General features: G+C 39.9%; 1 protein-coding gene across 4 annotated transcripts in view; it reads left to right on the top strand.

The window, feature by feature from the left end:
* Positions 1 to 13,987, top strand: part of clstn1 (calsyntenin 1) — an 83,052-nt gene that overhangs the window by 45,640 nt on the left and 23,425 nt on the right. For all 4 annotated transcript variants that reach the window (XM_078557803.1, XM_078557801.1, XM_078557802.1 and 1 more), the window contains 6 exons: positions 1,084 to 1,279; positions 5,409 to 5,617; positions 6,054 to 6,203; positions 6,524 to 6,709; positions 9,490 to 9,747; positions 12,927 to 13,048. In XM_078557803.1, the coding sequence (XP_078413929.1) occupies positions 1,084 to 1,279; positions 5,409 to 5,617; positions 6,054 to 6,203; positions 6,524 to 6,709; positions 9,490 to 9,747; positions 12,927 to 13,048 (1,121 nt within the window). The remainder of the gene's footprint in view (positions 1 to 1,083; positions 1,280 to 5,408; positions 5,618 to 6,053; positions 6,204 to 6,523; positions 6,710 to 9,489; positions 9,748 to 12,926; positions 13,049 to 13,987) is intronic.

The raw sequence follows: 13,987 nt of genomic DNA, 5'->3' as shown, positions 1-13,987 counted from the left end.
GTCCAGTAAGAGGCTCTTCCAGCGGGATTTCCAGAAGTCTGGCTATTTTTGTCTATTCAACGTCTTCTGTAGTTTTGACCTTGGAGCCTATGCAATATTGACATCCAGCCTTTGCAGTGTGATCTTTAAAAATTCCCCTTACATTTGTGGAAGACTTTGGTTGGAAAGTGGATGCCTGACCTTTAATGCATACTGGATTTGTGGGATAATGTATTATCCTGTTTGTGACTTTATTCTAGTTTCTTAAAGCCCTTTTATAGGAGAATTTGAGCTTTCAAATCGGTTAGGTTAACTAAGCATTCTGAACCCAGTGGTGGTGATGGATGTACTGGCTGTTTCAGGCTCAATAGTTGGCCTTTGATGCATATTGAAAGAACTGGTGCACTTACTGAAATGAGCACAACATGTGCAACATGCTCATTTCTGGAATAAGATATCAAACTGATATTTCTAATGCTGAATTGCCATCCAGTGGTTTGTCTTGGTTTCCTAATTATGGACAGATACATTGCACAGGAAGACTTAATTTCTTTGGAAAGTAATGAATTTTGACAGAATTTGTGAAACTGTGCTGAACCTACATCAAATGCTTGTACATCTCGGACTTAACTTTGCACTTTAACTTTTTGTCTTGGTCAGATTAGGCAGCCCAGCTCTGTCCAGTAGCTTGGCATAGAAGATGCCAGCAGCCATGGCTCTGTTACAAGTTATAGCTGTCCTAAGTACTCCTGTGAAATGCCTGTCTTTTTTCTTTCTCTTTTTTCTCTCTTCTCCCTCTCTCTCTCTCCCTCTCTTTCCCTCCCTCTCTCCTCCCCCCCCCTCTCTCTCTCACTCTCTCTCTCTCTCTCCCCTGCATGAATGGATGCAATGTAAACCAGTGGCTTGGAAGGCAGGTGTATGCTCCTTTACTAAGCCCCAGAACTCACCCAAACAAGGCACAGGCTTTGCTTTCTCCACAGACCCTCACAATAAAAACAATCCCTGGCTGTGAAGTTTGGACTGCTGTTGCACATTAATTTAACCAAAAAAAAAGGTTTAATATATTATTGTCCCAGCTCTAACTTATTGTTTGTTAAACTCTAGGTGAGATTTGTGGATTTAGAATTCATGGGCAGAATGTTCCATTTGAAGCTGTGGTGGTTGATAAAACCACAGGTGAAGGTGTCATACGTTCAAAAGAGAAGATGGACTGTGAGTTGCAGAAAGAGTACACCTTTACCATCCAGGCATATGACTGTGGAGAGGGTCCAGATGGAGGAAATATGAAGAAGTCTCATAAGTAAGTATTAACTGTGAGGCAGAAAAAAATGGTTTGGAAACTTAGATTTACTTCGTAATCTTTTGGTTGGCTCAAAGCATGTGGTGAGTCAACGTAAAACCAGAGGTCCTAATTACTGTTAATCAGCAGTAGGACTTCAATGGTAATCGTGAATGTCTGCTCACTTCTAAAAAGTTATCTTTTGGCCTTACTTACATACAAAATGGTTCATAGTTGAAACACTTTTTTTCTTTGATTTTGGTGCAACTTCCAAGTGTTACAATAGGTTCCTAATTCCTCGTTTCTCTTACCCCAATGGCTGCCAAATGGATCAGGCAACTGCTAGAATAACTAATTTGCGCTGCCAGATATCTGCTGCTCTACCCTCTACTGCAAAATGAACAACAAATGAATTAAAAACGAAAATAAAAATACCTGGAAAAACTCAGCAGGTCTGGCAGCATCTGCGGAGAGGAACACAGTTAACGTTTCAAGTCCATATGACTCTTCAACAGAACTAAGTAAAAATAGAAAAGAGGTGAAATATAAGCTGGTTTAAGGGGGTGGGTAGAGCTGGATAGAGGGCCAGTGATAGGTGGAGATAGACAAAAGATGTCATAGACAAAAGGACAAAGAGGTGTTGAAGGTGGTGATATTATCTAAGAAATGTGCTAATTAAGGTTAGAAAGGACAAACAAGGTACAGATAGCCCTAGTGGGGGTGGGGTGAAGGGAAGGGATCGAAATAGGCAAAAGATAAAGATAAAACAATGGATGGAAATACATTTAAAAATAATAGAAATAGGTGGGAAAAGAAAAATCTATACAAATTATTGGAAAAAAAGGGGGGGATCGGAAAGGGGGTGGGGATGGAGGAGAGAGTTCATGATCTGAAATTGTTGAACTCAATATTCAGTCCGGAAGGCTGTAAAGTGCCTAGTCAGAAGATGAGGTGCTGTTCCTCCAGTTTGCGTAGAGCTTCACTGGAACAATGCAGCAGGCCAAGGACAGACATGTGGGCATGAGAGCAGGGTGGAGTGTTGAAATGGCAAGCGACAGGGTCATGCTTGCGGACAGACCGAAGGTGTTCTGCAAAGCGGTCACCCAGTCTGTGTTTGGTCTCTTCAATGTAGAGGAAACCGCATTGGGAGCAGCAGTAGAATGCAGTAGACTAAATTGAGGGAAGTGCAAGTGAAATGCTGCTTCACTTGAAAGGAGTGTTTGGCCCTTGGACGGAGAGGAGAGGGGAAGTAAAGGGGCAGGTGTTGCACCTTCTGCGGTTGCATGGGAAAGTGCCATGGGAGGGGGTTGAGGTGTAGGGGGCGATGGAGGAGTGGATCAGGATGTCCCGGAGGAACAAATGAATTAACTTGGAAGGATTGCTCCAATCCACAAGTAACCATTGGCTGTCAGTCGAGTTAAGATTTCTCTCTGCAGTTTTCAAGCAACATTTTTGAGATACATATATGTGAGAGGACTGTCCTTGAAAGAAAAAATACTGCAGGATCAGAAGTTCTGTCATTATGCAAATAATCTTGTAAGATGCAAATGGAACTACTGTCTTTATATGCCTGTCATGTTTACTTTCTCAAATATTTTCCATAACATATCCGCCAAAGTGAAGTTGCAGATAGCAGAAGTGTGTTCCAGTTGAAGGAGGGTGCTGGAAGGTTTAAAATATATATTGTTGAGCTAAATCTGTTCAGATTGTTCTTTATACATGCAAGGTAACTTCGCCATTGCTTTAGGCTCTGAGTGGCTTATTATTCTTGCTACCTGTGAAAGGAGCTCAGTCATCACATCTTTCATCAAATGTGAATGTGGTTCACCCCAGGGTACAGCAAATGACTCCTCCTTTAAGATTGTTTTCAAAAGAAATCACATTGCAAGTCTAAGCAAGAATATGGATATGAAAGCATTTCATTACATCTGGGGTTTTAATTATTTCCTTTAAACATTTGTGCCTTCTTAAAAAAAAAAGCGCTACGCCCCAACATGTCCTCCTTCCAGCAATTAGTTGGATGTCACTGGCTTCTACTGTATCATTCACTGGTGTTATGAGACAGCCTGTCGGTAAAGATGAATTATTTAAAAATCCCAGAGTGAAACTTAAAATACAGGTTAAGACAGTTGCTTAAAGTGGTATGTTTGAGATGCAGCTCTAAATTCAGGAAACAGACCATCAATCCTCGAGAGGTTTTTATACTAAACTAAATGAAACATTTTATTAAGTTACAATACATTAAGCACATACACATGGCTACAAATTATTACTATCATAACTTAAAAAATTCCCAAACTAATCTCCATTAAGGCAACAGCAATCCATAGACTTTCAGCAGACACATTTTCACCTTACAAATTCAAAATGAGGTTCCTTTCACTTTGGTTCCTGTGGAGACAGTTGTAGGCTTACAGCTGCTTTGATCTTACATTGCATCTGCTCTGCACACACGAAAACTGCTGAAGTTATACCTAGCATAGCTCATTCAATGTAAATTCTCATTGTATCACCAGCCTCTTCTAACAATAAAACTCCTTTCATAGCACCAATTTTATTAGTAATATAAACATAATTGCTTGATCTCTGCTAGCTAGGTGCCAGACTTCACTTACCTTCTTGAATGCTCTATTCAAGAAATGCAAATGCATTCTATCTCTTTTACATCTCAAAACTAGTATATCTGAAAACGCCAAGACGAGCTGGCTTTAATCCATTTAAGACACACCCACAAACTAAATCTCTAAAAGAAATATTTTCCAATAATATTATATACATAGCTTCATGACACTGGATGGAATCGCCCTAATGAATTCCAGACCCAATTCCCAACTCTCTTTGTTTTAAAAAAAAATTGCGGATAACTAAAAGTATGGGTCATGGGGCACGAATTTTGCAATTCTACTTCAATCTTCCATATGATCAACAAGCAAAAATGAATGGAAAGGTCCCTCAACCGAGGGAAGAAAATCTCAACTTTCATAAATGCCTGACTAGAAGTGCAAAACATCTTCATTATTTTTCCTCTGCAAATTATTCAGATTTAAATCGCTTATTATGAAAATTTAAATTTTAAGTGAAAACTTTACAAGTGCAGCCTGATTTTCAATGAACATTGGGAATATCTACCTGATCTAAGCAGCAGTTCTTGTACACCAGATTGGTTCTATAGTCCACAGTTGCTGAACCACATTTCCATTCCTGTTGTGAAAGGTGTTCATTGGTGCTGGACATCTGAGCAGCACTTGCCCAAGTGGCCATTCTTTGTGTTTACACTTTGAAAGTGAACACCATCTGTATTTGCTGGGGGTGTGATAGCCAGTTCATGTCCTCATGTGAAACACAGGTGCATTTCCAGTATTTATTGTTGGATAAGTATCAGGAGAAGGCACCCCCTCTGTCTTATTTTTCCTCTCCCTGTCCCTAACTTGCACTTAAGTCCTGATCACTCATTAGCCCCGTACTTGCTGGCTACATTGGCTCCTGGTCCAGCAACAGCCAGCAACAAAATTCTGGTTCATGTGTTCAGATTCCTCCCTGGCCTTGCCCTCCTGATCTCTCTCTTGGTCTTCCAGCTCCATAAGCATCCTGGATTTTGGCACTCCTCATAGTAAATTAGATACATCAGATAATACTTTGCTCCACTGTTAATGGCTGTGTCTTTAGCTGCATAGATCCTGAGCTCTGGAATTATCTGCCAAAACCTCTTTGCTTCTACCTGTCATCTCCTTTTTAAATTGCTCCTTAAAACCTACCACCTTGACAAATGTTTGGTCACCTGTCCTAATATTTCTGTGTGACTTGCAATCAAATTTTATCTTTTGGGAGGGGTGGGGGAACAATGCTCCCTTGAAGCACCATGGATGTTCTACTAAATTAAAGGCAGTATTTCACTGAGCACCTGAAACCAATTGTAGCAACCATACTGCTTCCCTGGTTGTGACTGGCAAGTTCAGCATTCACTCGGGGCTGAATCTGGGTCTGTGGTGGGCTGTGTTTGGCTCAGCTATTAGCTGACTAAATCCATGGGTCATCAAGGTGGAGTTTTAAAAAAGGTTTTTTTTTTCCTTTGTTTTTAAACACATTTCCAGATCCTACCCTTTCATTAGTAACCACTGCAGTATCTCTGATTTGTGCTTCTGCTTTGCAGGGCCAATGTTCATATGCAAGTGAATGACATAAATGAGTACTCCCCAGTTTTCAAAGAGAAGTCCTACAAAGCCACAATCATTGAAGGAAAGAAGTACGACAGCATCTTGAGAGTGGAAGCAATTGATGCAGACTGTTCACCTCAATTCAGCCAAATTTGTAGTTATGAAATTGTTACTCCCGATGTGCCATTCACTATTGATAAAGATGGTAAGTAATAAGTCATACACTTCAAAAAAAGACATTAAATTTGAGTTTTTGATGCTGAATTCTAAGAAGTGTTGACAACATTTGTTCATAAAATACCTCACACCTGAGACCAGTTCTGACCATGCCTGACACTGTCATACAAACACTTTCCAATATTGAGACAGTGAATAATGATGAATGAAAGTTTTGATCGGTTTTATCTTTTTCTCTCCATTGTAATCCATAACTTGTAATTAGACCAAGGATATTCATCCCCTTTAAGGTGTTGATCGATTTTATCAAATGGCCAATTTGTAGGCTATTTTTTCGATCTCTATCCTAATTTTGCTGTGCTACCAGAGGGGTGGAGTATGAAACTTCACATTTGCCAAGATTAGCACCATATGTGCTTTTGCCTGCTGAGGGCTAATGTGTACTAAACCGGTGATTTTTGCAGGCTATATTAAGAACTCTGAGAAGATAAACTATAGCAAAGACCGGCAGTACAAGCTTGCAGTAACTGCTTATGACTGTGGGAAGAAGCGTTCGACAGAAGATGTTCTTGTTAAGATAAACATTAAACCTACATGCAAACCTGGTTGGCAAGGTAAAAGAATTAACATGAAAATAATAAAATAATTGAAGTTGTTTGTTTTATATTGTTTGACATTACACTATTAAACATCTGTGCTCTAACTTAAATTCCCTATTGAATGCAAACTTTTAAGATATAAAACAACCCTTTCTCCCTTCCTGAAATATAACATTAGTACCTACCTATTAACTGAATTATGAAATCAAGGTGGCAAAACTTAAAATACTTTAATTGTAGCAGTAAAGTACTGAAGTGCTATTGTGCATTTTTGTGATGGTAATGATGCTTCTGTCAACTCGATATTAAAGGCCATTCATGTGTTTATGATATAGGTTGGAGCAAAAGAATTGAATATGAGCCTGGCACTGGAAGCTTGGCATTGTTTCCGAGTATGCATCTGGAGACATGTGATGAACCTATTACATCCATTCAGACAGTAGTTGAATTAGAAACAAGCCATATTGGCAAAGGATGCGACAGGGACACGTATTCTGAAAAATCACTCCATAGATTATGTGGTAAGGCTTTTATTAACTATCAGTACGGAGGTGTACAAGCACAAAACAACTGATCTTCCTCTGCTATGTCTTTCTCTGAAGAAACAAAAACAGAAACAGAAATACCTGGAAAAACTCAGCAGGTCTGGCAGCATCGGCGGAGAAGAGCACAGTTGACGTTTCGAGTCCTCATGACCCTTCAACAGAACTAAGTAAAAGTAGGAAAGGGGTGAAATATAAGCTGGTTTAAGGGGTGGGGGGTTGTTGGGACAAGCAGCCAGTGATAGGAGGAGATAACCAAAAGATGTCACAGACAAAAGAACAAAGAGGTGTTGAAGGTGGTGATGTTATCTAAAGGAATGTGCTAATTAAGAGTGGAGAGCAGGACAAGCAAGGTACAGATAGCTCTAGTAGGGGTGGGGTGAAATAAGACTAAAAGGGCATAAAAGGTATAGATAAACGATGGATGGAAATACATTTAAAAATAATGGAAATAGGTGGGAAAAGAAAAGAAAAATCTATATAAATTATTGGAAAAAACAAAAAGGAGGGAGAAGAAACGGAAAGGGGGTGGGGATGGAGGAGGGAGTTCAAGATCTAAAATTGTTGAACTCAATACTCAGTCCAGAAGGCTGTAAAGTGCCTAGTCGGAAGGTGAGGTGCTGTTCCTCCAGTTTGCATTGAGCTTCACTGGAACAATGCAGCAGGCCAAGGACAGACATGTGGGCAAGAGAGCATGGTGGAGTGTTAAAATGGCAAGCGACAGGGAGGTCTGGGTAATGCTTGCGGACAGACCGAAGATGTTCTGCAAAGCGGTCACCCAGTCTGTGTTTGGTCTCTCCAATGTAGAGGAAACCGCATTGGGAGCAACGAATGCAGTAGACTAAGTTGAGGGAAGTGCAAGTGAAATGCTGCTTCACTTGAAAGGAGTGTTTGGGCCCTTTGACGGTGAGGAGAGAGGAAGTGAAGGGGCAGGTGTTGCACCTTCTGCAGTTGCATGGGGAGGTGCCGTGGGAGGGGGTTGAGGAGTAGGGGGTGATGGAGGAGTGGACCAGGGTGTCACAGAGGGAACGATCCCTGTGGAATGCCGCCAGGGGGTGTGAAGGGAAGATGTGTTTGGTGGTGGCATCATGCTGCAGTTGGCGGAAATGGCGGAGGATGATCCTTTGAATGCGGAGGCTGGTGGGGTGATAAGTGAGGACAAGGGGGACCCTATCATGTTTCTGGGAGGGAGGAGAAGGCGTGAGGTCGGATGCGCCTGTCCCAACAACCCCACCCCCTTATATTTCACCCCTTTCCTATTTTCACTTAGTTCTGTTGAAGGGTCATGAGGACTCGAAACGTCAACTGTGTTCTTCTCCACCGATGCTGCCAGACCTGCTGAGTTTTTTCCAGGTATTTCTGTTTCTGTTTTTGTTTTGGATTTCCAGCATCCACAGTTTTTTGTTTTTATTTCTCTGAAGAAATGCTTTGCTAAACAACCAGTTGTAATTGTGTCTGTTCCCAAGTATCCTGAATGGTTTTACTGCAAGTAACAATTCTGCTTTTTTTAACCTTAATTATTGTTTAAGTGCACAGGCTATGTGAATTTCTTCTTTGCAGCCAAAAGAACATAGTCTTCCAAACTTGGCCTCAAAGGTACATCCGTATACAATCTATGGCTTAAATATTCTGAAATGCAGCCCTATTGATAAAAGCAAAGTTACTGTTCATTTAATACAGGGATTTTGATTGCAAGCACTAAATCTTATTCACCAAAAGTGGGCACTTAATGTAGACAAAAGGTGAACTTACCAAAGAAAGTTTATTCAATTATGTCTCATTTTTGTTTATAGTAGCATTATTTCAAATGTTCAAAAGTGTGTACTGTCAATCAACATTTTGCTAACTTAACCTGGCACTAAACCAATTCTTTGTGCCTGATTGGTTTTACAAGAACGTTGTGATTTGTAACATGAGCCACATTTATTGAGATTAAGTTTAGTTAATATTCTACATTTCTGTAGTTCTGGGTAATTGGTAAGCTCCAATAGGTTAGATGAATCTTTTCCCAGCTGAACTCTTCACATGACTTTCCTTATTCTTTTAAGTTCTTTCAAAAAAAAAGCCAGATGATGATGTGTAAACTATAGAAAGCTTGTGGAATTTTGCAAATTTATAGTGAAAAAATTTATAACACAGATGTGCTAGATGTTACAACACTTTTTTTAATTCTGAATTTTTCATACAGCTAGCTTTTATTAGGACATCAGTAATACCAATATTTAAGTGTGAAGTTGGCCAGTATCTTCAATAATGCAACTGATTGATATAATAGATGTCTGACAAAACAAATGATTCTAACTAAAAATAACTTTTTTTTAATTTGTGGGATATGGGCATCACTAGCAGGGCCAGCAGTTATTGCTTTCACTGGTTACCCTTGAAAAGATTTGAACCACTGCAGTCTGCGTCATAAAGGCACTCCCACATTTCTGTTGGGTAGGGAATTCCAGGAGTTTAACTTAATGAAAGAACGGCAATGTATTTCCAAGTGGGGGTGGTGTCTGACTAGAAGGGTGACCTTAGAGGTGGTAGCATTCCTGTGAGCCTGCTGCCCTTGTCAGTCTTGGTTGTTGGTTTGGGAGGTACTGTTAAAGAAATCTTAGCGAGCTGCTGCAGAGCATCTTGTTAATGGAATACACTGCAGTCATGTTGTGCTGGTGGGTCTATTTAATGTGCCATTACTAATTATTAGTGTCAGTATAAGCCTTGTGCATCTCTCTGTAATGCATATGTCTAATTTCAATTCTTGATTACAGGTGCTGCTTCTGGTACAATTGATCTCCTTCCCTCACCAAGTAGCAATACAAATTGGACAGTCGGTCTTCCCACTGATAATGGCCACGACAGTGATCAAGTTTTTGAATTCAATGGCACTCAAGCTGTGAAAATCCCAGAAGGTGTTCTGACAACAAATCTCAAGGAACCATTTACGATTTCTGTGTGGATGCGGCATGGGCCTGGTTCTAGTATTCATGGAGAAAAGGAAACTATCTTTTGCAATTCTGACAAAAGAGGTATGCATGAGTTTATTTTGGAGTTCCCTAAATTTCTGCCTTTTCTGCTTTAAGACCCTTGTTAAAATCTACCTCTGTGACCAAGCTTCTACTCGCCCCTCCTTATGTCGTTTTTGGCTTGCCAGCTTTTGTCTTCTGTGAAGCCACATGGGATGTTTACTTTTGTTAAGGCACTTGAGAAATGCAAGGTGTTAAAAGGTCCCATCAGCATTCTAAGAGATGCCTGTTTTAAAAAAAGAAAATCGATGGTTCCAAGCACATTTGATGACTGAAACTTTGTCTTTTCAGGATCACGTTAAAAAGATAATGAAGTTCAAATTACTTACATGGTCATAGATGTAATGAATCTTCCCACTTAGAGAACATTAATAAATCTCAGATATTTTGTATTTATTTTCAAGTTAGTGAAAAGATTAAAATCATGGGAAATGCTGTGACAGTCTGAAAAAAAACTCAGGAGATTGAAAGCATGATTGAGTTACCAGATCAAATAGTGATGAAATTGGGCTGGCATTGCAGATGCTGGTCATGATCACTTGGAATGAAGAGATATGATGAACATCAAGACTGAATTTCTGAAGTTGAGTAGAAATATATTTTTGTGCTAGAAAACTCAAGATGTTCCTGAAGTCAGTTCCCGTTGTTCTAGTGTTATTTAGCTGTTCAAGGTGAAAATTAAAATGTGTTCAGGCCATATGTATTGCTTTTGTTTTTGCAAAATTATGCACTATATATTTGTGTAGTTACTTCATCTGGTATGGAATCGAGTAGTTTAAACAGACAAATGTTAATTTAGTCTCCCATTAAGAAGGGGCTCTCTTCAATAAATCAATTCTGTCATCAGTAACTTCCTCGATAGACTAGAGGTTAAAGCATTACCTAATATAGCACTATCTTTTACACCTCAGTATCTCTTAAGTTTGATTCATTGTCTCCCTGAATTAGCTGGTTTATAATGGTCTTGGCATCATTGGGCTAAGGAAATATAGGTAACTTGGTTTCTCATTATTGATTGCTTTCTACTGACCTCTGCTGGAAAGTCTATGTAATAGCTGTATGTCTGCTGAGAACAGGAACATGCTTTGCTGTGTTGCCTTCTAGGTGCACAAATGAGTGGCTCCTTACAAATTTCTAATAAAATTCTATATAAAACCCTAAGCAAGAAAAATTAATCATCTATATGTGATATCAAAGGTTGCAAATAACGGCATGCTATTATACAGTGTTAATATTTTCTAAACTCATTATTTATATTTTGTTAAATAACCTGAGGTGAGAATAAGTAGTCAGCTGCAGGAGCCAAATAGTTTGGTAGCATCAGCCTGTAGATTAATGCTTACTTTCGGTCAAATGTTGCAAATCAAAAAAATACTTCTGTTTCCCAACTGGGGTCCCCTTATGCCCCACACCAGCCGTATGTTTGCCCTCCACACAGCAACATGGCGGAGGCTGGAAACTCAAGTATTATGGAGGATTATGGTGACAAACCCACATCTTGTAACTTATGTCTTGATGTTTCCAACATGAATTAGCCTTTAATTTGTCAGGTTTTTGCTCTTTGGCCCATTATTTGCTCTGTGAGGGGGGTGGTCAAATGGCTCCCCTCATTTCCCTCTCTTCATTTGACCACAGCAGGTTTTTTTTTGAAAATGATACACTTGCCAATTTTGTGCTGTGATCACAAAAGGACCAATTGGACAGGTTTCCCTGTGTTTAACAAAGAAAGCGGTTAGCAAGTGTTTAGGAAAGCAAATGGAATGTTGTTTATCACAAGGGGAATGGAATATAAAAGGGATGTTTTGCTACAGATGTACAGGGCGTTGGTGAGACCACATCAGAAGTACTGTGTGCAGTTTTGTTTTATGAGGAAAGGGTGGACAGGCTGGGCCCGAATCCATTGGCGTTTAGAAGAATGAGAGCCGATCTTATTGACACATAGCAAGATCCTGAGGGACTTGACAGGGTCAATGCTGAAAGGTTGTTTCCCCTTGTGGGGGAGACTAGAACTAGGGGACACAGTTTAAAAATAAGGGCTCTCCCACTTAAGATGATGAGGAGAAATTATTTTGAAGGTTCAGAGTCTTTGGAACCCTCTTCCCCAGAGAGTGGCGGAGACAGGGTCATTGAATATTTTTAAGGCTAAGGTAGATAAATTCTTGACTAACAAGGGAGTCAAAGGCCATCAGAGGTAAGAGTGTGGAGTTGAGGCCACAGTCAGATCAGCTATGATCTTATTGAATGGTCGAGCAGGCTTGAGGGGACGAATGGCCTACTCTTTCTCCTAATTTATTAGGTTATACTTAAACTGATCCAAGTAAAATAATAAAATACACTTCAACTTTCACGTGCACACAGGCTCACTAATAGATTACAGACTGGGGAAGGATAGATTTGTCAATTTAGAGTCCAGAGAAATAAAAGGGGTATACAGTCTGTAGTTCAGTGAGTTGGCTGGCTTCAGACTGAATTTGCAACTTTCCTTTGGTGGTCCTGATGATTCTAATTAAAGGAGTAGACAGCTGATTTGGTTGTAGTGCTGGGTTGAATTATTGTAAGAAGTCTGTCTGCAGCAGGGGTGTCCTTGAATGGTCTCGGTCGGCTAACAGGGTTCGAAGCTTGTAGGTTAGAGAGAGAGAGAAGGGGTGGAAGGAGGTCTTCTCTCTTCAGCATCTCAGCTGCTTGTCCTCCTGTTGCAGAGAAAGCAGAAGTTTAAACACCAAAAGCTGGGCCTGTCATATGACTGGTGATTCAAATATATTTCCATTTTGTAACTTAATCATTCCATCCCTGGGAATTCTGTCCCCCCCCCCCCCCCCCCCCCCCCCCCACCTCAGTCAGTGCCCCGTTGTTCAAGTGATTGGGTTTATCATATTCCCACTGTAGCTGAGTTCAAGTCTGGGAACCCCCTGTTTGAATATCCCAGGCAATTGCCTTGATGCCTTGCTTTCACTGTCGAAAGTGGTGATGCAAATTGGGTGGTCATCTTTGTTGCCAGCTCAAGTCACACTTTTTTAGTCTGTTTTCGAAAGTTCAGTTCAGTTTCCTAGCCAGTGGATTAAAAATCATCATTTGTTATTATGCACACTTTCGTGACAGTGCCAAATGTAATCTTTAACAGGAATTAAAATTGATTTTGGTGCCACATATTTGTTTTATACTGTTTCAAACTCATTTTGCAGAAATGAATCGCCACCACTACTCCCTCTATGTGCACAACTGTCGTCTGGTTTTCCTCTTCCGACAAAATCCTTCAGAGAATGAGAACTTTCGACCTGCAGAGTTCCATTGGAAGCTGGATCAGGTTTGGAAAATCTTGTGTAACCACATATACATTTGTTGTGTGAATAATATCCTGGTCAAACTTAGTCAACAAGCTGCAAATAGTGCAGTTTTATTGCTGGAATATTAGGCTGTTATTCCTGGTTGTGTTTTTTTACAGGTGGAACTTCTGTGTGCACTTGTTTTCATCATGCAGCAGCTGTGTACTACACTGAACCTTTACATTTACAAATCTTCAAAGGCATATTTTCTTGTACAATAATAACACAATGAAAGGAGCCAATTTTGCTGCCCTCCCCAATTAGGCTCAGTTTGGGTGACAAGCCATCTGATAACAGATAAAACTTTTAAAATGTAAAAATGGATTTTGGATTTATGAAGGAAACCTGTGAAAGTTAGTGAATCTATCCATGTAACTCCATTTTAAGTTATAAATATATTTGGGAAAGTAGGTGACTCAGTGGGTTGGCACTGGATTTTTACCTGGGTTCAGATCCTGCTCTGACTGAATGCAAATTTCCTTTGTGTGATAAGTTCCTTAAAGCAATGACAGCTGAATTTAGGCCATCCTAATCCCAATTCCCAGATCAAAATTGCTCAGATTTGATATTAACCTGCTAGGTCATTTATATGCACAGTGTTGCACAAAAAAATCTTAACGCAATCTTTTGAACTTAGGGCTGAGGCACGTTTTTGGGACAGAATTTACTGTGTAAATTTACTCTCCTTCAATTTAATGCATAAAGTTGTATCAGAATTTGCTGCTGTTCCTGATGCTACCATTAGTAAGTGTTCAAGCAAGCTAATCCAATGTGTAGAATGGGTGTCTTTGTTTAGAATACTCTAGTGACAGCCAAACTCTCGGGTCATATTGGATGTTCTATTTTAAAGCTACTTTATGGGTTTGGATGAATGTCTTAAAGAATTAACTAAAGTATTCATTTGCTGTACAGATACAGCA

This window comes from Cetorhinus maximus, chromosome 15 (assembly GCF_964194155.1).
Source record: "Cetorhinus maximus chromosome 15, sCetMax3.hap1.1, whole genome shotgun sequence".
Lineage (NCBI taxonomy): Eukaryota > Metazoa > Chordata > Chondrichthyes > Lamniformes > Cetorhinidae > Cetorhinus > Cetorhinus maximus.
Note: the sequence above shows the minus strand (reverse complement) of the source record. Positions and strands in the feature narration are given on the sequence as shown.